The sequence below is a fragment of the Macaca fascicularis genome, chromosome 9 (assembly GCF_037993035.2).
Source record: "Macaca fascicularis isolate 582-1 chromosome 9, T2T-MFA8v1.1".
Lineage (NCBI taxonomy): Eukaryota > Metazoa > Chordata > Mammalia > Primates > Cercopithecidae > Macaca > Macaca fascicularis.
In genome coordinates, this window is record NC_088383.1 from 121992382 (window position 1) to 122019018 (window position 26637).

At 45.6% G+C, this 26637-nt stretch overlaps 1 protein-coding gene across 50 annotated transcripts in view; it reads left to right on the forward strand.

The window, feature by feature from the left end:
• Positions 1-994: 994 nt before the first annotated feature.
• The window catches only part of TCF7L2 (transcription factor 7 like 2), a 221049-nt gene continuing 195406 nt past the window's right edge, over positions 995-26637 (forward strand). For 27 of the 50 annotated variants that reach the window (XM_074002740.1, XM_045361536.2, XM_074002741.1 and 24 more), the window contains exons 1-3: positions 995-1695; positions 1954-2020; positions 2230-2354. In XM_074002740.1, coding sequence (XP_073858841.1) covers positions 1507-1695; positions 1954-2020; positions 2230-2354 — 381 coding nt within the window. In that variant the 5' untranslated portion in view covers positions 995-1506. Of the gene's footprint in view, positions 1696-1953; positions 2021-2229; positions 2355-15301; positions 15371-26637 lie in introns of all 50 variants that reach the window. The other 23 variants (XM_045361528.2, XM_045361558.3, XM_074002726.1 and 20 more) reach the window with 1 other exon arrangement.

Below are 26637 nucleotides of genomic sequence, written 5' to 3' on the forward strand. Positions count from 1 at the left end.
CCAACTGATCCCAGGGGCTGGTGAACTTTCGGTTTTATTTTCCCTGACGGTGTTAACGCCCAAACTTTTCACCTCCGAAGTCAAAAAGGACTTTGACTCTAGCTCATTTCCTACTACCTCCAACGTCAGTTAAAAAAAAAAAAAAAAAAAGGCAAAACACCACTCTACATTTAAAAGAATCATATATTATTCCTTCAGGGTACTTTTAATGTTTCTGACATTTAATATTTGTTTTTTGCATAAAAAGTCATTTCGGCATATTCATCCTAGTGGGACTTAACATTTCATGAAATGATCCACTACTAATAAACAAAAAAGGGAGGAGGGAGGCCTCATGGGTTAATAGTTTCTTTCATTGTAGATGACCAGGAACTTTGACCAGCCCCTTCACTTCCCCAAGCTCTCTGAAAGTGGAGGGTTGATCTTTCCTTTTGACCACTTCTGTTCATCCCGCCCAAGTGTGGCTGATTTCACTGCTGAATTAACCACCAAGCACCCCCCCACCCCCGCCCCCAGCCACCACTTTCTCACAATACTACCCTTCCTTTTCCCCCTCCCTTAAGATTTATTTCTAATATTTCTAAAGTGCACTTTTTTGGGCCTCTCCCCATCCCCGCCCCCCAAGTGGGCTTTCCTTCCGCCTTCCTCGGCTCGGATTCCTGACTTGGTCGCCACCCCCTTCTCCTCCTCTCCCACCCCGCATTGTCTTTCTGAAACCGCCCCCACCCGGAGCGAGTCCCTGCACCCTCGCCCAGAATCCCGGGCTCGCACACACTCCGCGCAGGCCGCTCCCCCTGCACACTCCTCCCTCCGTCTCCCCCCGGCTTCCCCGCCCCTCTCCTCCTCCTCCTCTCCCTCCTCCCTCTCCCGGCGCCCGAAAGGATCATTGTTAGCCGCCCCCGCCCCGCCCACCCCGGCTGTTTATTTATGCACACGTCACCGGGCCGGCCCCGCCCTCCGGCATCTCATTAAGGCAGTGTGTTCCTCTCGCCCTGTCAATAATCTCCGCTCCCAGACTACTCCGTTCCTCCGGATTTCGATCCCCCTTTTTCTATCTGTCAATCAGCGCCGCCTTTGAACTGAAAAGCTCTCAGTCTAACTTCAACTCACTCAAATCCGAGCGGCACGAGCACCTCCTGTATCTTCGGCTTCCCCCCCCTTTGCTCTTTATATCTGACTTCTTGTTGTTGTTGTTTTTTTTTTTTTTACCCCCCTTTTTTATTTATTATTTTTTGCACATTGATCGGATCCTTGGGAACGAGAGAAAAAAGAAACCCAAACTCACGCGTGCAGAAGATCTCCCCCCCCTTCCCCTCCCCTCCTCCCTCTTTTCCCCTCCCCAGGAGAAAAAGACCCCCAAGCAGAAAAAAAGTTCACCTTGGACTCGTCTTTTTCTTGCAATATTTTTTTTGGGGGGCAAAACTTTTTGGGGGTGATTTTTTTTTTTTTTGGCTTTTCTTCCTCCTTCATTTTTCTTCCAAAATTGCTGCTGGTGGGTGAAAAAAAATGCCGCAGCTGAACGGCGGTGGAGGGGATGACCTAGGCGCCAACGACGAACTGATTTCCTTCAAAGACGAGGGCGAACAGGAGGAGAAGAGCTCCGAAAACTCCTCGGCAGAGAGGGATTTAGCTGATGTCAAATCGTCTCTAGTCAATGAATCAGAAACGAATCAAAACAGCTCCTCCGATTCCGAGGTAAGAAAAGCCCCTCGGGCTGGTGGGGTTTTTTATCTGTTTCCTGGGCTTGGCAAATGTTGCTGAAAGGGGAGAAATCGGGGCTGGGGGCGGCGGCGGGGCCCGGCGGGCGGCGTGTGCGTGCGATGCCACCATTGCAAAAACTTGTAACCCTGTTTTTTCTACCCCCCCCGACCTCGCCGATTCTTTTTCTCCCTCTTCTCCCCCTTCTGCGTGGCGTTTGCCCCTCGCCCTCCCCACCTCCACCCCTCCGGGAAGGCGGAAAGACGGCCTCCGCCTCGCTCCGAAAGTTTCCGAGATAAATCCCGGGAAAGTTTGGAAGAAGGTGAGTACGCCCCGCGCGCCCCGCAGCCGCCCGGAGCCGCCCCCCGGGCCGGCCGCCCCGCGCGCCCCGGCCCCGCGCCCGGCTCGGCCCGGCCCTGCGCCGGCCCGGCCGGGGCGCCCAGCCCCTCGGGGCACTTTCTAAAAAGTTTCTCCTCGCTCTCTCCCGCTCCGCGCGGCCGCCGCCGTCCCCTCGCCGCCCCGCCATGTTAGCGGCCAAGAGGCAAGATGGAGGGCTCTTTAAGGGGCCACCGTATCCCGGCTACCCCTTCATCATGATCCCCGACCTGACGAGCCCCTACCTCCCCAACGGATCGCTCTCGCCCACCGCCCGAACCGTAAGTGCCTCCGCGCCCGGCCCCCGCCCGCTGCCCGCCCGCCCGCGCCGCCCGCCGGGCCCCGCATGCGGCCCCTGCCCTGCCCCCTCCCCGCCTCCCCCTCCCCGCCTCCTCCCCTCCCTCCCTCCCCTCCCCCGCTCGTGGCCCAGGCGGCCCGAAACTCTCCAAACTTTTCTGCCTTTTGTGGACTGGATTTGTTTGCACTTCGCCACGTTCTTGCTTTCAGTTTGCTGCCTCGTGATGTTGGGGAGACCTCTCTGTCCAAGCAGGGCTTTGTTGGTGGGGCGGGGGTGGGAAATCCGAATAACTTTTCTTTTGCGCTCTGGTTCCCCCTCCCCCTTTGGTGGTGGTGTTTGTTTCTTCACCCTGGGAAGATGACTGTGTGGCTCTTTCTTTGCTCTCTCTCCCTCTCTCTCCTTCTCTTCCTTCCCTCTTCTGTGGCGTCTTGGGCTTTCCCCGGTTAACCCCTTGGCTGCCGCTGCGGTCCCCGAGTGACTGTGCTGCGCCCGACGCGCGGGGTAGAGAGTGGGTTTCCTTCAGGCGTTGGACTTGAGAACTGGCTAGCGCGCAGAGCCGGGGGCCCTGGAGAGGCTCCTTGGCTTTCTTTTGGGCGGCTATGTATTTACCTCTCTAGTGGCAATCTCTGGCTCTCGGCCCTCCTTCCCCCTTCCCCTGGAAGGTCACACTTCCCAGATTGGTCCCACCGCAAACTTGGGGGCTCTGAGGCGTCCTTTTCTTTGGCGACCCGCAGGGCCGCGAGCGCCCTGGGCGCCGTGGCGGGCTCGGCTGCCCGGCGCGCTGGCTGCGGGCTCTCCCGGGCCGCGCAGGGCAGCCGGGCTGAGTGGGGCGGGGAGGCCCCTGCGGCCCGGATTCTTGATTTGTGTGCAGCCGGAATGGACTCCTCTAAGCGGACTTGTGTATTTCTAGGGAATTTTGGCGCCTTGGGATGTATGGCGGGGTCTGCGCTCGCCAGCTTCCGTGTAGGCCCGTCGTGGGCCCTGGGGGGGCCAGAGACCAGGGTGTGCTGGCTCAAGGAGGTGCGGGGGCCGAGGGAGGCCGGGGCGCCTCTCCTTCAATGGAGTGGGCCGCCGATCGCCGGCCACCCAACTTTGGGGGCCCTAGCCAGCGCGGGGTGCCGGGCTCGGGGGGCGCTTCCTGCAGGGTCGGTCCCGCGCCCAACCCTGACATTTGTTAAGACGGCTCATCCCCTCCCCCACCGGCCTCTGCCCCCTGCCCTCACCCTGAACCCCTTCCTCCTCATCCCTCCCTCCCTCTTCTAAGAAGCCTGGATTACGAATCTCTGGACGCAAGACGCATTTGTTCCCGGCTTCCCGGGATTGTCATTTTACACCTTCTCTGGTTTGGTCCCCTACCCCTTATTTACACACACGACTTTTGTTTTTTCTTTTTCGGTAACTCTAGATAGCAATTTGAAATAATGCACCCACTGTTCAGCAGCCGTGGATTCGGTGCTAATGGCCGAGGGCTTGCCGGACGGGAGTCGATCAGATCTACAAGTGTTTTTAAGCATTAAAATATTAACTATCAGGTTTGACTTGTTTTTTTGGGCCCTGGCAAAATGGCAAGGGCATGCTAGACCGGTCATTTTTTTATGGCTAGGGAAGAGAAATAATTATTCCCCCCCTGCCCGGCGCCCAGGCATGCTTGGGAAGCTGGGAGAGCGGTTCGGCTCGACCCCCTTCTCCAGGGCCAGTTCCACCAGGCTGCAGGGGCCGCGCTCTGGGCTTGCAGCTGTAGGGGAGGCACAGTTCGCTTACTTTGTATTTTTCTTGAGAGCTTGTGGGGCATCTTAAACGGGACCGTTCGGCTCAGAATCGCAGTGTTCGCCTACCAATAAACCGGCCCAAGCAACATTCCAAAGAATCCCTGAGAATTTCTGCCTCTCCCCCCCTCCCCCTTCCGATGGAAACCTCCCTGGTATTATTTTAAAATCCACTTAACCATCGGAATATTGAGCTTTGATGGCGGACTTGCTAGCTTTCTTGACTCTTTTTAAACTCCCTGTCTGATGCTGGCAATCTTGCCATTCCTTCTCAAACTTGAGCAGTTGTGTTGTCTTGTAATTAGCAAACAGGGAAATTGTTAAAGGCAAATAAATGATTTCCCGGTGAGAAAAGGAAGGCTCCCAATGATCGGTCCCTTTTGTGGGCATTATAGGAATAGACGGCGTCTAGTTATTTTAATTGTGGACATAGCGGGTGGCCTGGTGCTGTGACATCAGATTGAGTCTCAGAAGACATTTCTGAACTCAGTAGGCAGTTTTAGTACTTACATGTCAAACACCAGCAGACATCTTTGTGTACACTGCCCCTTCCTCCTTCCTCCCTGTTACCTGGGTTAGATTATGTGCTCCAAAATTAAAGTTATTTATTTAGGCTGGTCAGCAGAGCAGTGGAAATGAGGACGGTAGGCTGTTGTATGTCACTCCTGACGTCTTCAATCAGAGGGCCAGCTTGCAATTCCAGATTTGATACAGCTGCGGGAGGAATGGAGGCATCCATAGGCAAGATAGCGGGCTTCCCATGCTCTTCTGAAATTCTTAGTATTTTATAGGGTGTGTTTTTAATGGCAAGGTGTAAAGACAAATTTGCTGTATGCTTTATTATTTTCCCTTTGCTCCTTGGTGGCGGTGATTTTTGCTACATTTTCTGTTACTTATGGTGTACCTGTAAGCAGCTGCATCCTTTAAAAAGCAAACTCTCTGGAACCCTGATTTCTGCTTTTTTATTTAAGAATGTAAAGAATTAGAGAGTATCATTAAATCGGCTTATGATGAATAATACATTATCTCAAGAATAATGCTTTAATTGCTGAAGACACCATAAAGCTTGATAGTAATAATTTTATTTTAAAATGACAAAGATTTCTGCATAATATTAATTTAGTCTTTGATACAGTAATAGGAATGGCTTTTAAAAAGACAGATTCAGATACAAAACTGCATTAAGGAGAGGTCTAGTTAAGTAGATGGGAAGTGTTAGAACTGCAAATATTAGAACTGTGGTAACATTTGTATATTAAAGATAAGAATACTGTAACCTATTAAAGTTGATTGGAAAAAGTAGTTTTACATTTCTTTTTCCCTCCTGGCAAAGGGGAAATAGGAATATGGTGGTTGAAATTCCAGTTAGGTTTGAAATTTCTTTTTAAGGACTTGATTATTAGAGCCCTTGCATCTTCTCTTATCCAAAGTTATTTGCTTTTCAACCGAGCTGTTTGCTACTAGGTTGAACAGATAAATAATCTGCATCTTGAATTCATTTTTGAACTTGGAATCCAGCATTTAAAGGAAACTGAGAGGGGCCTATTCATTGGGGTTTTATTTAGCCGGGCAACTTCTCTTTCTGGCTTGTGAAAAATGGATGTTTTTTCCTCACTGAAACAACATAATCCTTTCTGATACAAAAGATTTAGACCTTGGAGTGTGAAGGGTTAACGGTGGTCCTTCCCAGTTGTCCTCCCACCCCCCCACCTCACCCCTGATTGTTTTGACAACACTTTTCAAAGTGTGACATTCCAAGCCCCTACATAACAATGTAATATTACTGTAATTACACAGGTCATTACATTTTAAATAGAGAACAATAAAATGCTTATCGCCCTGAAAAAGAACAGGTGTTCTTACCCTTCTTTGGTATTTATGCTAATTGTTTTTCATCTCCTTCAGAAATATTTATGGCGAACATGTTTAGATTTCAATCTCAATGTAACCGTATTAATTCCATGCTAATCTTTATAGGTTGGGGTTTAATGTCTGCAGTATGGATTATAGGCTCAACATTCACCCAATAGGTCATATTTTAATGATTATAAATTAAATATGCCAGCGCTTTCCACTTTGTTGATATTGAAACTTTCTGAAACCCCAGAAACAAACTCAGGCATTTGGGAACCTAACGAGCTTATCTGAAAGACGTGTTTTTGGAAACTTTTGCCTGTTTAAGGGAAGGAGCTTTGACTGATGCCCTCTGTGTCTGATTGAGAAAGAATTTTGAGGAAAACAATCCTCGTTCTTGCCAGGAGTTCTTCACCTTGATTTTAATTTTACTGATAGGGATTTCATTTAGAGTCACTGCTGGAAGTTGGTCAGCTTTCTGTTTCTTAGCAAGCTGTGAAAAAGTTACCGGAAGGTTTCCGGGGGCTCGCAGATCAAGAATGCTGTTCTGTTTGCAGTGCTGGATCGCTGCAGTTCTGCACACCATTAAAAAAAAATATTTGCTTTAGAAAACTAGCATTTTAATAGTTGCACCAGAGGCTGTGCTTTTAAAAGATTACAGTAGAAGTCTTTCCAGGTTTTGAATGCCTCCTCACATCCCACAAGGTGCCCCTGGCTGTGTGCAAAAAGTGCCTAGATTTCTCGGTGGAGAAATCCTGGTGCAACTTCTCTCACACACGTGCAGTGGGTAAACTAGAAGGTATCTAAGAGGATTTTACATTTTGTCAGATGTTTCACAACAGGCCCCCCTGAATCACATTAAAAATGCACTGTCGAGAAAGGACAGCTGCAAATTTTTGTGTGGACGCGTGTTTCTGGACCATGACTAAAACTCCGAGGACCTTTCCCCCAGCTGTCTGGAAGTTATGTGGAAGTTGGTTTATTGGCAGTTAAGTATGAGACAACCTGGATTTAGCAAATGCTGTCTCCTGCACAGGAAGTAGATGACATTATATTGGGGGAAGGGAGGAGATTTCAGGCAAGGAGTGATTTACTTTTTTTTTTTTTTTTTAAATGCCGGAGTTGCCAAATAAATAAGCACTTTCCAGGGAAGTAGGTGTGAGCTTTTTAGTATTGGTGAGTGGCGTTAGATAATATATTTGACCGCATTTACAATTCTTTTGAGGTGACACATTTCAAAGTTTGGAAAAGGAGGCTGAACCAAATTCTTGAGGGTCTTATTTTCAAAGGGGTGTGGGATGTGGGCATCTGAGTTTCTTCTGGGAGTGAATATGGGCAACCATGTAAGTAAATCTTCAACTCTGACTTATAATTGAGCACATTTGTGAAGGAAATGGTTAATTTTACAACCAAAGGCAAACTCGCACCTCGACAGGTCTGCTGAAAGAAATGTGCCCCAGTGTTTTGCTGGCAAGCACACTACCAGGTCATAAATCCACAGGCTTTATTTACAGCCCATAACACTTATGAATGTTAAGATATTTGACGCCACGTTGGCCTTATAATATTCAAGGTCCGCAGACATTGGCAGTAGCTCAAATTTCTCTCACTAATTATAAGCAATGAGATGGGGCGGGGGGTGGTATCCCAACGCAAATGCTACCTTCCCTTCTCCACTGACCCCCACCTCTGCGATCTGAGTGTACTGAGACAGACACCACCACTCCTTTGGCAGCTGACTTGTACGTTTCCTCTAGGCTATTGTTACACACATTTATTAAGAGCACTTTCAGGAATGGAAATTCAGTGGGGGCTCTGCACAAATGCCTTTTTCAAAAGCAAAGTTGCTCTAGGTGTTTGCATGTTTTCCCTTCTCTTTTCTCCCTTTTTCCTTTCTTTCTCTTTTCTTAATCCCCCCAACCCCCCCCCTTTTTTTTTTTTTTTTTTGCGATTACATTGCCTATATTATGCATTTTCCCCAAGAATACTTAAAGAAACCTGCTATGGGAGACAGCTCTTTAATTTATATGATGTTCCCCTGAGTGGAAGGGAAAATGTACACATTACATAGTACACTAGTTAACGTGAGAGTTTTTAAAAAAGTGAGATGAGGTGTGAAGAGCGTTGATTAAAAGAATATGATAGGTGAGGGGAAAAAATCCAGGTTTACATCGGGGATGGGAGGGCTGCTGCTTTGCGAAAAATGTACTGGTATCTGGGGGAGGAGGCACAGAAAAGTAGTCAGGGGAGACAGAATAAATGCCTAAGAAAGATTAGAAAAGTGTAATACAAGAGGACAAAGATTTGGGCTTGGGGGAATTGAAATTGGAGATTGGAAGTTTCCTCATGGAGAGGCATGGGAGTACCCTGGGCTGGGCTATTAAAAAGGGCTATTGCTTTGCTCAGCAAAGATGGACTGCGATCCCTTCATTACCCAGGGCGTTCTACCTAGCCACAGATGTGTTTCCTATCAGTTACTGTGTAAGCATCTGGGGGTGGGGCATTATCTGTGGTGGAGACCGGAGTGTGAGAGAGAAGGCCAGTTGTCCTACTGATTTTAATTTATGTTGAAAAAGTGGGCTGTTCTGGTGCATTACAAACTGACTACGCGGTATAGGGGGGAAGTGGGATTCAGAGGTGTTTGCCAGGCCAGGAGAGATGATGGCTCTCATTTCTGACTGGATCCTTCCTTCTATCCACCCCAAACTTAAAGACCCAGGCCGAAAGGTTTTCTTTTCTAATCAATGGCATGCAGAAACTTACTAGCCCTCAGGGATAGATGTGAATCCCTAAACAGCTCATTACAAAGATGGGGCTGTGGGATCTTTGAACGGGTTATCAGCCGAGGTGTTGTTTGCTTTTCCCATGATAGGTTTTTTCTTCCTTAGGCACATCTGATTTCGGGCTGGTAATTCGACCTGTTATATTTTATTCTTTTTGTCATGCAGTAGCCCCAACCAGGTCGGTCTAAGGAGGAAGGAATGGCCAGGAGTGGGATCAGCCCTGAAGGAGTTAAAATTGCTCCCTAAAGTTTGGCATCATGAAAATAAATTTGAGGCCTGGTAGGCATTAGCAGGGCACAGCACATTTACAGAGCTTAATTAGTACGCACTGTAATTGTTCATGGTCTGCCAGAAGAAGTAATGTTCAGGAAAAGTGGAGTCCCTCTCTTGCAGTCTTTAGCTTGAAACCGATAAATCACTTGCATATTTGTGTAGTGATTCAAATGGAGCTAAGACCTCTCCCATCCCAACATGTGGTAAATTGTAAAGTCAATGAATTGCAGATGTAGGCTACAGTGAGATTCTCTAAGAAAATGCAGAATGAATGGGAAAGAGTGATGCTATAAATATTTACTGAGAAGATAACTAGATTCCTTCGTGCTGGGCCAATTATGATGTACTAAAATATATTAGTAAAATGCTTAAAAAATTGAGAGGATTTGTGTGGGTCTTTGGGTGGGTTGGTTTGTTTTGGAAAGTGAAATAAAAGGCACTATGTTATTGTCGTGTCAGTTTTATTAAGCCTGAATCACAATGGCATACCCAGGGAAGGACACATGAAACCCACATTAATGCAAATTAATTCGTTATGAGTTGCAGCACTGCAACTGCTAAGTGGAGTAATGATGGGGCATCATTTTAACAGTGTTAGTGTAGCAACTTTTAATGAAAAATGCTGTGTTAGGAACATGTCTCAGCACTTCAGCCCACGTGTTTTTCTATATGCTAGAAATATGTTTTGTACAAGGGCAGGAAACTTGATTCACTTTATTTTTTTTCGCCAAACAGTTTAAGAACTTTAATTATGTTTTGATGTTGAAAGAAAAGTCATCGTTTTTCTCAAAAATCAACCCAGAAATGCCTATCACCATAACCAAGTTCAAGCTCAACTTTTTTTTTTTTTTTTTTTGAGACTTTACAGCACAAAGTGGAAAAACAATGAATGTAGCATTTCCCCATAGACCTACAGATAAAACTTTCTTGAAGCGACTTTTCCCCCTTTTTTTCTTCTTAGAGAATTTTGGTCTCGGGCAATGTTGCAAGTCAATACTTCTTTCCCCAAATGTGAGTAGGTGGATGCGTATAGAAGCTGTAAAAGTTAATGATCGTTCTCTGACTCATAGCTGATGGTTTCAGGTTGAGGAAAAGAAAAATTAATGAGGGTAAATAGACATTTGATGGAGCATTGAGACAGTAGGAGAGATTGTTCTTGTGTCTAAAGGCATGCATTTTGTTGCAGCAGAATTTCTGAGGCAGAATGCCAGGAAGTGAAAGGGGATGCTGTCGTTAAGTTATTGTTTGGGGATGGTACAAATGTTCAGTGTCTAGATCTCTTTGCAGGAATGTTTAAGCTCAAGTACCAGGCAATGCTGGCTTTGCCTTTTCTCTTGAAGTCAGAGGCCCCCCTTGGTACTTTATAAGGGCAGGCAGTCACCCAAAATCTTGGTCAAAAGTTTATTTCCCATTAAATGTAAAAGGCTCTCAACACAGGACTGGGGGCAGGGGAGTAGGGGAAGCTGGGCTCATAATGGCCTGTGGTTGCTCAAATGACTAATGACCTAAGAAAAGGTCTTAGGTATACTAAAAAAGTATTTTGTTTCTTAAGGTAATTACATGGAAATTAGATTTCAAGTGGCTCATGGTAGTAGCTACAGGGTAGAGAGGAAAGTGGACCAAAAAAACCAACACCTCCTAGGAAATGATCTGTTACTTTTTTTATATAGATAAGAGAAAGCCAGGTGATTCATAAAACTGAAAATAAAGTAAATGTTCCACCTCTTCCCAATTTAGCAGGACGAGTAGTCATCAAAAATTAATGTTCATTGTGTTAGAAGTTAGCTTAGTGCTGGAAAAACCAACCGAGGATTTCAGCTGTTTTAGTTGTCTTTGAGGAGATTCCTGTGGTTGAAAAAAGCTGTTTCCCATTCCACATCTGGATAGCTCTGATGTTTTGTATCAGAAACATCAAATTTAGAGCCCAGTAGTGATTAGAAATGAGACGAAGAATCTAGATATGATGATAATAAGGGAAGGGGTTAATCTTAAAATGTTGGTCTTTACATTGCTGAAGAATTTTGCAAGCCTGTGCTGAGAACTGCCGCATCTTCATGGTTCTTCCTCTGGACGAGTGAGGGCTGAGGCATTTGTGGGTGCTAGAATGGGGAATGGGCTTGGTCACTGATTTTTGTTGAGAGCTTCATGGGAAGGAATGAAGCGGAAAATACGTTGGAGTTCTCATCTGGTGACTCCCTGGGTACTCCAGGCAGTGAGGCGTCATTTTGAAGGTGTGGGGCGTAACCAGGTGAGAGCAGCCATGTTTGCCGGATGAGGAAATGATGCGGAGCGGTCTTAGAGCACTCTCGGTGACGGGTGCAGGACAGTCCCAAGAGATGATGCAGATGGAAACCGTTTTTTTTTTTTTTTAAATTTATTTTTTATTTTTTTAGATGGAGTTTTGCTCTTGTTATCCAGGCTGGAGTGCAGTGGTGTGATCTTGGCCCACTGTAGCCCCTGCCTCCCTGGCTTAAGCAATTCTCCTGCCTCAGCCTCCCGAGTAGCTGGGATTGTAGGTGCGCACCACCATGCCGGGCTAGTTTTATTTTTGTATTTTTAGTAGAGATGGGGTTTCGCCATCTTGGCCAGGCTGGTCTCTAACTCCTGGCCTCAGGTGATCCACCTGCCTTGGCCTCCCAAAGTGCTGGGATTACAGGTGCGAGCCACCGCTTCCAGCCTGGGAACTTGGTTTTTATTTTATTTTATTATTTGTTTTTTGAGACAGAGTTTTGCTCTTGTTGCCCAGGCTGGAGTGCGATGGTGCAATCTCTGCTCACTGCAACCTTCGCTTCCTGGGTTCAAGTGATTCTCCTGCCTCAGCGTACCAAGTAGCTGGGATTACAGGCATGTGCCACCATGCCCGGCTAATTTTTGTATTTTTTAGTAGAGACGGGGTTTCACCGTGTTGGCCAGACTGGTCTGGAACTCCCGACCTCAGGTGATCTGCCTCCCCCCGACCCCCTCGGCCTTCCAAAGTGTTGGGATTGCAGGCGTGAGCCATCGTGCCTGACCAGAACCTGGTTTTTAAACTTAGATATGCCTCAGTCATCTTGTCCTAGACCTCGCAATCTCACCTCTTATTCCAAAGCACAAATGACCTACCATGTTTTATTCTTCCTTCTAGCTTCTGGAGAGAGAAATGATTGTTCCAGTTTAGAATGCCAGGGATTTACTGGGTGTTTGTACTTTTTATCTGTGCCTTAAAAAAATTAGATTATAATGAACAAGATATCTTTGTTTTTTACAGGGAAGGAAAAAGCAGTGAAAGTATACATTTTCAAAAGAAAAGTGTATTGGGAAAAGAGAGAGAGAGAGTGGAAACCCAAAGGAGAAACAAGAAAATTTTAAGTCCTTGTTGCGGTAGCTGGAGGAAGTGTAGCTTGGAAATCTCTCCAGCACAATGGTTGCTGGCTGGGAGGAAAGATCTGACTTAGACACAGAATAAGCTGCTTGTGCTGGGTGTGTGGTGTGTTCGTGAGCTGGGTGAGGTTTTCTGTGTCGCTGGGCACCTGAGGAAAGTTATGTGGCTGGGGGTGGTGGGGGGCGTTAGAATGGAGTGTGGGTGTCTGCCCTCGTGCACGCATGCGCGTGTGTGTGTGTTGTGTGTGTGTGTGTGTGAGAGAGAGAGAGACAGAAAGAAAGAGAAGGTAAAATTAACTTTGTCCTATATGTTGATTTCTCTGCTAGAGTCTTAAGGAACTTGCAGCTGCATTTTTACTGTTTCAATTACAGGATTCTCTCTAGGATTGTTGGTGTTATTTAGGTGATGATGAAGGCAAGGATTAAGAACAGAACTGGACAAGTGAAAATGGAATTTGGATTAACCACAGTTTGATTAATTTATTCATAAGATTGTGACTATATGAATTTTTTTTCTACAACATAGCCTTAGTCATCAGGTGTCCATTCAATTTTAATTGACAATATAAGATTCCTGTGGTTACCCTGTGTACAGATTGCCTAGGGGCTCTGCAGGGATTGTGGGAAGGAAAGCTTGGACAAGTTTCCATTAAGATCTGAATCAGGCGATTGGAAAAGAAGAGAATAAAACCAACTGAAAAGAGAGGGACAAGTTGTTAGTGTTGCCTACTCTGCTTGAAGGAGAACCCTCCTCTCAGACAAGAGCTACTTTCTGGCCAAGAATTCCAAGCTCGCAGAGAAACCTGTCCCAGGCACAGAAGTTGTTTTAACATGATGCAGAATTGTCACAGTAATTAGTGCAATCTCCGTTTACTGACTGGCAGTTTTTACAAAAAGGAGATGAGGACAAAGGGTGCAAAGTCATCTTTGTTTTTCAGCGGGTCACTTTACTTATTTATTTTTATTTTTTATTTTTGAGATGGAGTCTCACTCTTACCGTCCAGCCTAGAGTCCAGTGATGAGGTCTTGGCTCACTGCAACCTCTGCCTCCTGGGTCCAAGCAATTCTCTTGCCTCAGCCTCCCGAGTAGCTGGGACCATAGGCACCCACCACCACACCTGGCTAATTTTTGTATTTGTAGTAGAGATAGGGTTTCACCATGTTAGCCAGGGTGGCCTCAAACTTCTGACCTCAGGTGATCCGCCCACCTCAGCCTCCCAAAGTGCTGGGATTAGAGACGTGAGCCACTGTGCCCTGCCAGCGGTTCACTTCAGATGCTGCTTCTGAGTGTGTGTGGGGGGCTGTGTGTGTGGGGGTCAGATCTTCTGTTGTTTTAGGGTACTGTGGTTTATTACTCTCCTTTGACAGGTGTAGGGTTTTTTCCCACCCACTTCATTGTGCCTCCTTTTAATTTTGATTAATACTCTGTTTGGGGCAAGCAGACTTACATTATATCTATCTGTAAATATGTATGTAATGTTTTCTGTTTGTTTATTTGGAACAGATAAAATGATCTCAGAGCCCACTGCATCCTAGAATGGGTATTTATAGACTTAGCCCATGAACAATATGGATTTACACTTTTTTTTTAAATTGGATTACTACCCTTGTGTTTGAGTTAGTTCAAAAGTTCTTATGTGATTTTTTTCCCCTTTATTTATTTTTTAAAACTGTGTGGACTGAATTGTTTTCCTTCCAGGGAGCAAGATACAAATTATCTGGATCTGAAACTCGCAGTGTAAATTTGTGCTAGTAACACAGATGTGTTCTGGTAGTAGTAATAGCACAGGAGTAGTAACAGTAGTTTGATATAATACTACAGATCCATGTTGGGAAATGCAGTTGATTTGCCTGTTACAAGGAGGGGACTGGACATCAATTTTCCAGGGTCATCTGATTCCTCATTATTAGTTCCTATATGGCAAATTAAAATGCATTTTCAGATAATTGTTGAGATCCTTTAGTGATTATTGTATTGTTTATAAAATAAATCAGTAGATGGTGTTTGTGTTCCCAATTGATGGGATCCCAAGATTAACAAGTATTATTTGGGAAGGTGAGAATTGGGTGAACAATCTTGCTGTTTCTTTCTATTTCGGGATACCTGCTTCTTTGATGGGTGGTCTCTAGGACTTCAGAGGGAAAGGCTGAGGACAGACTTAGACCTTGGGGAGGATCTGAGCCAATCAGTGACTTGCATTCACTCAGTTGCCACCTAATAGGTGGTCCTCCGTTAGAAAATTGGTGGCTTTCTGGCAGTGTTTGGCCCTCTCTTTGGGGAAGTGTGGATTACTAGAGTGCAGGTGACAGAGATGGCCTGGGATGGACAGCTTAGTCATCATGAAAGAATGTGTAAGGCATCGGGTGGCCCCTGAATTCTGTCTGACACATTTGTTTTCCCAGAAATAGAATTGCATTGGAGAGCTGGGGCCCAGTTATTAGAAATATAGGGGTGGGGTGCTTGTACTTGTTGCAGTCTTGTGGCTTCTCATAATCTTTTCTCTGCTAATCCTTCCTCTTGCCTACATGTTGCAATTCTGGTGACTTTTTGCAGCACACAGTTCATTTTTCTTCAGCATCCCGCTCAGCACACTGGCTTCCTTTATGTCTTAATGGGCATCCATCCTTCATTTTCATGTCATTAATTCTCACTCCTGGCCCCCACCTTCCCTGTATGCTTATTGAATAGGTGCTTTAAAAAAAAAAAACAACTTTACCTTAGACTGTTATGATCATCTTATCCATAGCAACAAATAAAAGTACACAGGTCTTGATTGAATGCCAAGGCTGCAGTTCAATCTAGGAAGGTTTGTCTGCTATTCATAAACTGCTTAAGATGTTTTCTTGTAGTTTGTGACATAAGCAGAACGCTTTGATTTGGTTTCTTTCTACAGCTCCATTTTCAGTCCGGCAGCACACATTACTCTGCGTACAAAACGATTGAACACCAGATTGCAGTTCAGGTAGGAAACGCAAGAGATTCTGAAGCTTGAATTGTCTATATGTAGGTCTCTTGTGTGTTTTATTCTCTGCCCCTTACCCCAACTGAGATGATGATGATGATGATGATGGTGGTGGTGATGATGGTGATGGTGGTGGTGCTGGTGGTGCTGGTGGTGCTGGTGGTGGTGGTGGTGGTGGTGGTGGTGGTGGTGGTGGTTGAATCACTGGGAGAGAAGGGGAGCAAAGGAGAGAGAAGCAGGAGAAATGCTGCTGAAATGATGTAGAGATATGGAAAGAAAGAGAAGCCTGTGCTTATTGTAAAGAGTTTCTTGATCGGGTATAATGGGCACACAGACCCCAGCTTGACTATTTTTCTTTGCTTAGGGAGGGATGTTGAATTGGGAGTAAGGGTGGCACAATGTGAGTGGGAAGGCTTAAGGGGAGAGGTGGGAGAGGAGGCCATGCGACAGCCAGAGGGTGGTTTCTGGTGGATCAAAATCTTGTTAAGTGGTGCTAAGAATATCTCTTTGGACCTGATCATCCTGAAATGTTGGTTTCTCTTGGACCTGTCGATGTACGACACTAAATGTGCTGGAAGGGAAAGGCGACAGATCCCAGCTTCTGATGAGTGTCCTGTTTCCTGCTCACGTAGTACTTCCATTCTCTTAAATCCAAAGGCTAAACAAATCATGGACTAATATAGACTCGGAGCTGAACTGATGCCAGCAGAATGCAGTAGAGGAGGGAGAGCAGACTAATACGATTTTCATCTGTCTGCCCGGCTTTGCTGGGATGGATGTACCTCATGGTGTAACTAATGGTACCAAAACTTCTTGAGTGTCCTGCCTTAACCCTTCGAAGGGATTCTCTTGAAACCTTTTGCTGTAGCATTAAAGTCTAGCTGGAGAGCCTTCTTTTCTTGTGAGTTGATATTGGTTTGTTAGATCACGTGCATTATTCCATGACTTCTTTTCTGGTGAAGAGCCCTTGCAGATAACTTGTCTGTGTTTGTGTGTATCTGTGTGTGTGTGTGTGGTCTTAGGTAGCCGCAGCCACAATGCATCTTTGTAGCTCTGTCATCTCAGATCTGCATCTTCCTCGATAAGACTTTCAGATAGCTGTTTGCCCCAGGTAAACGGAATTATTCCGCCAGTGAAAAGCATGAGTCAGCAGACATTTTTATTTGGTGCATTCCTAGTGTTTCTGTACTCATTTTCAGGCCACAGCAACTTATTTTAAAAATATTTGAGGCTGGGTGAGGTAGCTCACGCCTGTAATCCCAGCACTTTGGGAGGCTGAGGTGGACGGATCACTTGAGGTCAGGAGTTTGAGACCAGCCTGGCCAACATGGCAAAACCCCGTCTCTACTAAAAATATAAAAGTTACTCGGTGTGGTGGTGGGTGCCTGTAATCCCAGCTAATCAGGAGGCTGAGGCAGGAGAATCACTTGAACCCGGGAGGTGGAGGTTGCAGTGGGCCGAGATCATGCCATTGCACTCCAGCCTGGGTGACAAGAGTGAGACTCTGTCTAAAAAAAATATATATATATATATATATTTTTTTTTTTTCTTTTTTTGATTATTTCTGCAGTTGTGCTGATGACCTTCTTGTGTGCGTCTTTTGGGGGAAAAGTGTGACTCTTGATTTTACCCTTCTCAACCCCTAACTGTTTCCAAGACTGACCTGTCTTTAACTTGAGGCTGCAGTTGTTCTTTTCGGCATGCTGCCGACTGGTCCCTCCTTCTTTCTTCTGATGGACAGCATAGTAAGTCTTGCTCCCAGAAAGTGCTTTAGATGCAGGACTTGGTTAGAGAACAAGCCCAAACCCTAACTCTTGGTGCCTGGGTGGATGTACAACTCTTGGTGAACAGGTGAATATACCATGTCCGGAGGCCTCCTACATCTCGGGGAGTGCTGGAAAATCTTGTTGCCTGGGGTGTGGGAATTGTTGAAGTTGAATAGGATAGTGATCCTTATCTTGGTGTGGAAAAGCTGGCTGGGGCCATGTCACTGGGAGACTAGTCCGGACCAGACCAGCTGTTGTATCTTTACACCCGTTGCTGAAGTGCCCCTTGTTAGGCTGAGCAGTTTGTCTTTCTCCAAACCACCTGGCACGGTGCAGGCCATGTGAAGCTCTTTCTCAGGAGGAAGATGGAGTAAATTACAGAGCTCATTGTTTTGGAGGACTGAAACCATTACTATTCCTCCATGAACAGGTAGTATTGTTCTCCTCTGCTTCTATTTGCTAAGGCTTGATGCCCATGTGGGCAAACAGAGAGACATTTTATTAGAGACCCAGAATCATGCTTTTGCAGCGTTCATTCTCCCTCAGTCTCTGCTAGACCCGCACAAGGCCAAGCTAAATGGCATCTAGCTGTAATTTTAGTTTGATCATCAAAGGATAAATGGCAAAAAACAAAACCAAAGAAGCAAAGGGAAAAGAAGGGGAAAGCTTAGACAAAATGAAATTGTTCCCAAAGTACATTGGGGTGTTCATAATCTTTTTGCCCTGGTACAGCATAGACCAGACATGTTCCCTTCGCTCCATTCTCCAACTTAAGGCTAAATGCAACACGATTGTCGGGGCAGAGTTATTGTCCCTGGAAACTTAAAACTGTTTAACCTTAATAAACACTAGATTTCAATAGGAGCTGAGCTGATTGCTCTCCTAAGCTACATCCTAAAATAACCCAGAGTACTATGACCCTGTGCATCACAGGAGACTCATACTCTTTTCCCTTCCCATCGCTCCTGTAATCTCAGGACTCAGCCAAGCTCACCGTTTATATGAATGGCCTTGAGTGATTCTATAGACACGTCACATTCTTATAAAAGGTTTGGACACAATAGCAGTTGCTATGTTTAGATCTTTCCTACTTTTGACAGCCTCCTAGCTCCTCCTGGTTTTGAAAAGACAAGAGCAACTCAGATGGCCACATTCTCCCAAAGTGAATAACACAAATAAAACTAGAATGAAAATTAAAAGTTTTTCTTTTTTTGAGACGGAGTTTCACTCTCTGTTGCCCAGGCTGGCGTGCAATGGCGTGACCTCGGCTCACTGCAACCTCCACCTCCCGGGTTCAAGTGATTCTCCTGCCTCAGCCTCCCGAGTAGCTGGGATTACAGGCATGCGCCACCACACCCGGCTGTTTTTGTATTTTTAGTGGAGACAGGGTTTCTCCATGTTGGTCAGGCTGGTCTCGAACTCCCGACCGCACGTGATCCACCTCGGCCTTCCAAAGTGTTGAGATTGCAGGTGTGAGCCACTGCGCCCAGCCGAAAATTAAAAGATCTTTTAGAAAAGACATTGTTTTAAAATTCTATTGACTTTTAAAATGTTTTATTGTAGTGTAATTTACGTATAACACAGTACACAGAACTTTAGTAGAGAGGTGGATGAAGTTTTCCATATGTGAACGCCCGTGAAACCATCACTCAGATCAGTATATAGAATGAGGTTGGGACACCTTTATTGTCAAGGGCCAGATAGTAAATATTTTGGGCTTTCTGAGCTGCTCAGTCTCTGTTGCAACTACATTTGACCCTTGAACGACACAGCACGAGTTTGAACCACATGGATCCACTTAGATATGGATTTTCTTCTGCCTCTGAGACAGCAAGACCAACCCCTTCTCTTCCTCCTCTTCCCCCTCAGCCAACTCATCCCAAAGAAGGCAAGGATGAAGACCTTTATTATAATCCACTCCCACTTAATGAATAGTAAATATGTTTTCCATATGATTTTCTTAATAACATTTTCTTTAGCTTACTTTATTGTAAGAATACAGCATATAATATATACATAAATTATATATTAATTGACTGTTTATGTTATCGGTCAGGCTTCTAGTCAGCAGTAGGCTATTAGTTAAGTTTTTGAGGAGTCAAAAGGTATATACTCAGGTTTTGTTTTTCATTTTTTTTGAAACGGAGTCTCCCTCTGTTGCCCAGGCTGGAGTGCAGTGGCGCATCTCGGCTCACTGCAACCTCCGCCTCCCAGGCTCAAGCAATTCTCCTGTTTCAGCCTCACTAGTAGCTGGGACTACTGGTGCCTGCCACCACGCCCGACTCATTTTTTGTATTTTTAGTAGAGATGGGGTTTCACCGTGTTAGCCAGGATGGTCTCGATCTCCTGACCTTGTGATGCACCTGCCTTGGCCTCCCAAAGTGTTGGGATTACAGGTGTGAGCCACTGAGCCTGACCTATACTCGACTTTTCAACTGTGTCCCTGGCCCGGGTGTTCAGGGGTCAGCTGTACTCAGCGCTTCTATTGTGGGTTGAAAGCAGTCAATGATAAACCCAAAGGAATATATTCCTTGTTGTGTCTCAATAAAGCTTTATTTAGAAAAAACAGGCAGTGGCTGGATTTGGCCTCAGAGGCTAACTTCTGATAAAGAGCTCCCCAGAAGTCTCCCTTGTCTCCCCCTTTTTCCAGTTATTTGGCTGCTTCCTCTCTCCCCTGCCCCCACTGAAAAGTCTGTTAGTTTTATTTATCACTGTGGATTAGTTTTGCCTGTTTTTTGGCAAAAACATGTAATGGAATCTTACAGAATATACTGATTCATGTCTGGCCACACTCAGCATATGTCTGTGAGTTTCATCCATGTTCTCTTGGGTAGCAACGGTTTGCTCTTTTTCATGGCCAAGTAGTATTCCACCGATGAATGTGCTTCAGTGCATGCATCCTTCCTGTGTTGTTGGGTATTTGCATTGCTTCCAGTTTTTTTTGCTATTATGAATAAAATTCTAGTAACATTTTCACACACATCTTTTGGGGAAACATATTTCCATTTCTGTTCATATACCGAGAGTAGACTTGGAGGGGCATGGGGTAATGTGTGTTTAGCCTTGCACTGACCTTCTCAGAGAGACTTGAGTGCTGGATGTGAGTATTGTCATTGCAACAGCGGTAGTAGTTGTTAGGTATGTGAGTGATACGTGTAGGGTGAGCAGTAAATTTATCTGGGTGTGATCAGAGGCCAATTGCCCAAGCTTCGGTGCAGGCCCCTTCATGCAGTGATTTGGCCTTTGGCCCTAGCTCCTAGGAACTCCTCCCACTGTCTCCATTAACCTGGGAGGAGGACTAGCAGGCTGAATTCCAGAGGTGGACCCACATTGCAGATGTGTATAAACAGAGCTGCCTCCCAGGAATGCCCTGCAGGTGATTGCAGATAATGGTTAGGCATCTCTATTGCATCTCTATTGCCTTCATGAAGAAAGCTCTTCCAACACTCCTATTCTCAGCATTATTCCAACCCCATGAACACTGTTGTGATGAAGGTCAAGACCCACAGAAGATGTTTCCCTTGGTTTTCGGAAGGGCTGCTTCTGAGCCAATTAAGCCTTTGTTTTAAGAGCGTTTTGGCCAAAGGTTGATGTTTTAACACCAAGTCAGATGTGATTTAGGAAAAACCTCCACATGCAGCAAAAACAAACTGTGTAGACCTTTCTTGGTTGTTATTCTTTTTAGATGTGAAGTGGTTTGTGTGTGTGTATGTGTGCGCGTGTGTGCACGCGTGTGTGCGTCCACACAAAGACAACTCGGAGAGGATCCAGAAGAAATGGACCATTTTATTTGTTTACACAGCTGAGGAGTGGAGACTGTGCAGTGGGGGTTACTTTCCCTCTTGTTCCTATGCTTGCAAGTTCCCATCTGAGCTTTACCAAAGCATAACCTTCTGCTTGGTCTTAGCACTCCTCCACCATGATTCACTAAGGCTACCAGGACCCTCCTCCAGAGCCTGGGTGCTTTTTGGAGCCAAGGAGAGAAGAATACTAACTGGAGAGTGTCCTTACTTCATGTTGGCCACTTATTCCTGGATGTGAACTGGAAGTTCCATCTTAGAGTGTCTTAACATTGTTAAGATTCCTGGAGTGCGTTGACACAGAGTCTATGTCTGTGTCTGAGGAGACCCCTCATGCTGTGATGAGCATGGCCAGAAATTAGTACCACCGGACTGGCCTAGCATTGGGGAATGAGGTGGCGTGTTTGCAGGGCGCTTGACTTTTCTCTCACTTCAGGTTTTTGATGGGGGTCTCTTGTGTTCTGGGCCTGTCCTCTCACCCATCACAGGTCCCCTGGCCTTCCCGTTTTCATGAGGATTTGCTGTCTTGGCTGAGCAGCTGATCCAGGCTAAGTGAAGAACTCCTGGAAACATGTTCAGCCCTTGGTGTAGTCACTTCCTCACATTTCCTTCAGAGCTGTAGCAGACTCAGGCTGTGACATTTCATGTCCATTTTCCACAGAGGAATGAAGAATTAGAGAGAGATAGAGAGAGCATTTCATTACAGTAGTTTGATAGAACCTGTGGATGCTGCCAGGTAACTTGCTTAGGAGGTTCATTGACTTGCTATGGTGATGAGTTTTAGCCTCGTTAGCTAATTTAAGTCCATACCTCAGAAGAATGTTCATTCTGGAAAAATATTTGTATCTAATATGTGCCAGGCCACTGGAGAATTCATCAGTGAGCAAAACAGACAAAAATCCCTTGCTCTCACCAACCTTAAATTCTAGTGATATTTTAAATACTGACTTATACACACCCTGTTCCAAGACTGAGTTAAGTTTCCGGTGCAGTCCAGGAGTTAGATTTTCTTTTTCCTTTATTTTTTGAGACAGAGCCTTGCACTCTGTTGTCTAGGCTGGAGTGCAGTGGCACCATCTCGGTCCACTGCAACCTCCGCCTCCCGGGTTTCAAGTGATTCTCGTGCCTCAGCCTTTTGAGTAGCTGGGATTACAGGTGTGCACCACCACACCTGGCTAATTTTTGTATTTTTAGTAGAGACGGGGATTTTACCATGTTGGCCAGGTTGGTCTTGAACTCCTGACCACAGGTGATCCTCCTGCCTTGGCCTCCCAAAGTGCTGGGATTACAGGTGTGAGCCACCACATCTGGACAGGAGTTACTTTTTGGTTTTTGAGATGGAGTCTTGCTCTGTCACCCAGTCTGGAATGCAGTGGCGTGATCTTGGCTCACTGCAACCTCCACCTCCTGGGTTCAAGCAATTTTCCTGCCTCAGCCTCCTGAGTAGCTGGGACTACAGGTGTGTGCCACCACACCCAGCTAATTTTTATATTTTTAGTAGAGTCAAGGTCTCACCATGTTGGCCAGGCTGGTCTCAAACTCCTGACCTCAGGTGATCCATCCACCTTGGGCTCCCAAAGTGCTGGGATTACAGGTGTGAGCCACTGGGCCTGGCCATAATTTTCTTTTTTCTTTTTTTTTGAGACGGAGTCTCGCTCTATCGCCCAGGCTGGAGTGCAGTGGCACGATCTCAGCTCACTGCAACCTCCACCTCCTGAGTTCAAGTGATTCTCCTGCCTCAGCCTCCCGCCGGCCGTCATTTTAAATCAGGGTTGTGATTTTCAACCTACTGAAGTTTAAGAATTGCTGCCTTAGAGTCTTCTGAAACCAATCAATTGATCATTTATTGGCTGTCCCAGTCATTTTCACTCGCCAAATAAAAAATGAGGGCTGGCTAAGTACTATATTGGGATAGCATTTTCTTATTTTGAATGAGAAATTGGACTGCCCTTATGTTCCTGTGAGTTTTTGAGGCCTTTATTTTCTCATTCTTATGTGAAGAGAGCCAGATACTTTTGCAAAGCTTGAGAAAAAGCATTTGTTTGTGGAAGAGTAGCTTGGACAGTAATGTGCTTAGACTTTGGGGTCAGAGGCAATAACAATAGTTAGTAATAATAGCGCTTATGCTTACTGAATTCTCTTGAGGGGTCCAGTGTTGAGTGCTTTTTGTGAATTATTATTATTATTTTGAGACAGGGTCTCACTCTGTCACCCAGGCTGGAGTACAGTGGCGTGATCATAGCTCACTGCAGCCTTGACCTCACTGGGCTAAGGTGATTCTCCCACCTCAGCCTCTTGAGTAGCTGGGACTACAGGTATGCATCACCACGCCTGGCTAAGTTTTGTATTTTTAGTGGAGATGGGGCTTCGCCATGTTGCCCAGGCTGGTCGCTAACTCCTGAGCTCAAGCTATCTGCCTGCCGTGGCCTCCCAAAGTGCTAGGATTACAGGAGTGATCCACCATGCCCAGCGTATGTGAATTCTTTATTGATTCTTCATAACAACACAGAGGGAAATTCGAAAGGTGTAGTTACTGGTATTATCACCATTATCCTCATTTTGTAAATGAGGAATCAGATACCTGAGATATTTTGCCCAAGGCCAATTAGGATTCCAACCCAGACAGTGTGACGAGAGGAAGGCTGTCCTACATAGGCTTATGGTAACTATTGCCTGCTCAAAGTAATGCTCTCAAGGGTCTAGGGGTTCCTTATAGCAGTGGCTACCAACCAGCCTTCTGGGCAACACACATAGGAATCACATGGGACCTGCTAAAAAGCACAGAATCCTGGGTTCTATTCCTTGGAGATTCTCATTTAGGGACTGGGTCAGTGTTTCACAAGCTCGAGTATCACCTGGAGGGCACCCGGAGAGCAGACTGGGAATCCATCCCCAGGGTTTCAGGTTCTGTAAGCTTGGAAGGGGTCCTGACATTTGCAAGCTTTTAATTAATGCTGTGTTCCTTCTCTGGGGATAGCTCTTGGAGAACCACCGGACTAGGGCAAGGGTTCCCAGCTTGGACTGTTAGGTTACACTCACTCAGGAAGCATTTCAAACAATATTCAGCCCAGGCCCTGCCCCATACCAACCGAGTCAGCGTCTAGGGGTTGGGGCCTGTGCATCCCTGGGTTGCAAAAGCTTCCCAGCTTTTAGTGAGCAGGCTGGGTTGAGGCACGCTGGTCTAGGGGATTCTGGAATCTGCCACCACTTCCCCACACCAGATGATTCTGAGGCACACAATCACACTAGAGAACAACTGTTGTAGGCTTTTTTTATTGGTTTGTTTTTTTAATTTTAATTTTAATTAATTAATTAATTAATTTATTTTTGAGATGGAGTCTCACTCTGTTGCCCAGGCTGGAGTGCGGTTGTACCATCTCGGCTTACTGCAACCTCTGCCTCCTGGGTTCAAGCTGTTTGCTGCCTCAGCCTCCCAAGTATCTGAGATTACAGGTTCTTGCCACCACGCCCCGGCTAATTTTTGTATTTTTGGTTGTGACGGGGTTTCACCATGTTGGCCAGGCTGGTCTTGAACCCTTGCCTCAAATAATCTGCCTGCTTTGGCCTCCCAAAGTACTGGAATGACAGGCGGGGGCCACTGCACCCTGCCAAGTTTTAATTTTTTTGTAGAGACGGGGTCTCGCCTTGTTGCCCAGGCTGATACAGTCCATTTTAATAGGCAAGGAAACAGGTGCATGGAGGTGAATGGGTTGGTCCCAGGTCTCCCCACTTGGTGGACACAGGACAAGACAAGAATCCAGGAGTCCAGTGCAGCTTTCTTTCAACACGGATTTCTTTCTGTCTTTCCAGGAGAGGTTATCATCTTGTGTAAGCCGATAGCAATTGGATTACATTGGCCAGATAAAATAAAGCAGTCTAGTTTTACCGTTTTTACTTACATCATTTTAAAACTTATATCTGTTTTAATTATATCATTGTATTTGTACAAGTTGAGATATTTGTATCTGTTCATTCTCCACGATATTAGCGCACTTAGTTCAGAAGAGGGCTGGTGAGGATACCGAGAGAATGTCTGGTAGTTTTTAACTGGAACTACCAGAAAGAAAAAAAAAACAACTGTCCTATCAGCCATCCGTGTGCCTCTTATGGGCCACGGCAGGTGGGCCTTGAGGTCTGACTTACTATGGCAGTCAGCTGCTGGTATTTTCTTTTCTTTTTTTGAGATGAGCCTCCCTCTCTTGCCCAGGCTGGAGTGCAGTGGCACGATCTCGGCTCACTGCAACCTCCGCCTCCCGGGTTCAAGCAATTATCTGCCTCGGCCTCCTGAGTGGCTGGGATTACAGGTGCCCGCCACCATGCCCGGCTAATTTTTTTGTGTTTTTAGTAGAGATGGGGTTTCACCATCTTGACCAGGCTGGTCTTGAACTCCTGACCTTGTGATCCATCCACCTTGGCCTTCCAAAATACTGGGATTACAGGCATGAGCCACCGCACCCGGCCGTCTGCTGGTATTTTCTTAGCATAACTTCATTTTGTAAATTCTGCTTTATAATATTTATTTTATAAAGTCCCTGAAAATCATGGGATTGTTGAACTGAGCACAGAAATTTCTAAATGGGTTGTGACTGACATTAACAGGCTTATCAGGCTTAGTAGTTAATTTGTTTCTTGAGTTTGATTTGGTTGCTTGGGATCGAATCCTGATCAAACAGATTAAGTGGTTGCTTCCTTTTTTTTCCTTTCTTTTTTGTTTTTTTAGTGGTTTGTCTTGAAATTTTAGCATATGCTTCAATTAAACAGAAATGGCATTACTTATTCCTGAGGGTTCCACCAAAACCACTGGATGGATGGCAGTGCGTTTAATAGTTAATGAATAGTACATTGAAATGTAAAAATCAAGTTTAAAAGTGGGTACATGTACTATATTATGTCTATATTTATATGTTATAAAAAGAAATGTTCGCATCAAACATGTGGAGTCTTTGAAGCATCTTCACAAAATCCTAGTTTTTTAAGGGGTACAGCTAGGAAAATACTCGGTTATACCACATTTCACCCAGGTTGAGCCTCGGTCTGGAAACTGGCATGTCTGTATCTTTGGTTAGTAGCAGGGGCTGGATGAGATGGGATGACTTAACGCAGGACTTCTCAGCCTCAGCACTGTTGACATTTTGGGCTGGACAATTCTTTGTTGCAGGGGGCCATCTTGTGCATTGTAGGGTGTTTACTTTTAAATTTTATGTATTTTTATTTTTATTTTTATTTGAGACAGAGTCTCACTCTATTGCCTAGGCTGGAATGCAGTGTCGCGATCTTGGATCACTGCAACCTCCGTCTCCTGGGTTCAAGGCATTCTCATACCTCAGCCTCCCCAGTAGCTGGGATTATAGGCATGCGCCACCATGCCTGGCTAATTTTTGTATTTTCAGTAGAGATGGGATTTCACCATGTTGGCCAGGCTGTTCTCGAACTCCTGACCTCGAGTGATCTGCCCGTCTCGGCCTCCCAAAGTGCTGGGATTACAGTCGTGAGCCGCCATGCCTGGCCTGTAGGGTGTTTATTTAGCACCATTCATTGGCCTCTTCCCTCTCGATGCCACTGACCCTCAACAAAAATGTGACAACTGAAAATATCTCTAGACATTGCCACATGTCCCCTGGGGATCAAAATCTTCCCCTGGTTGAGAACCTCTGACTCAGTATAATAGTTTAAAGCATGCATCCTACCATTGATATTAAAC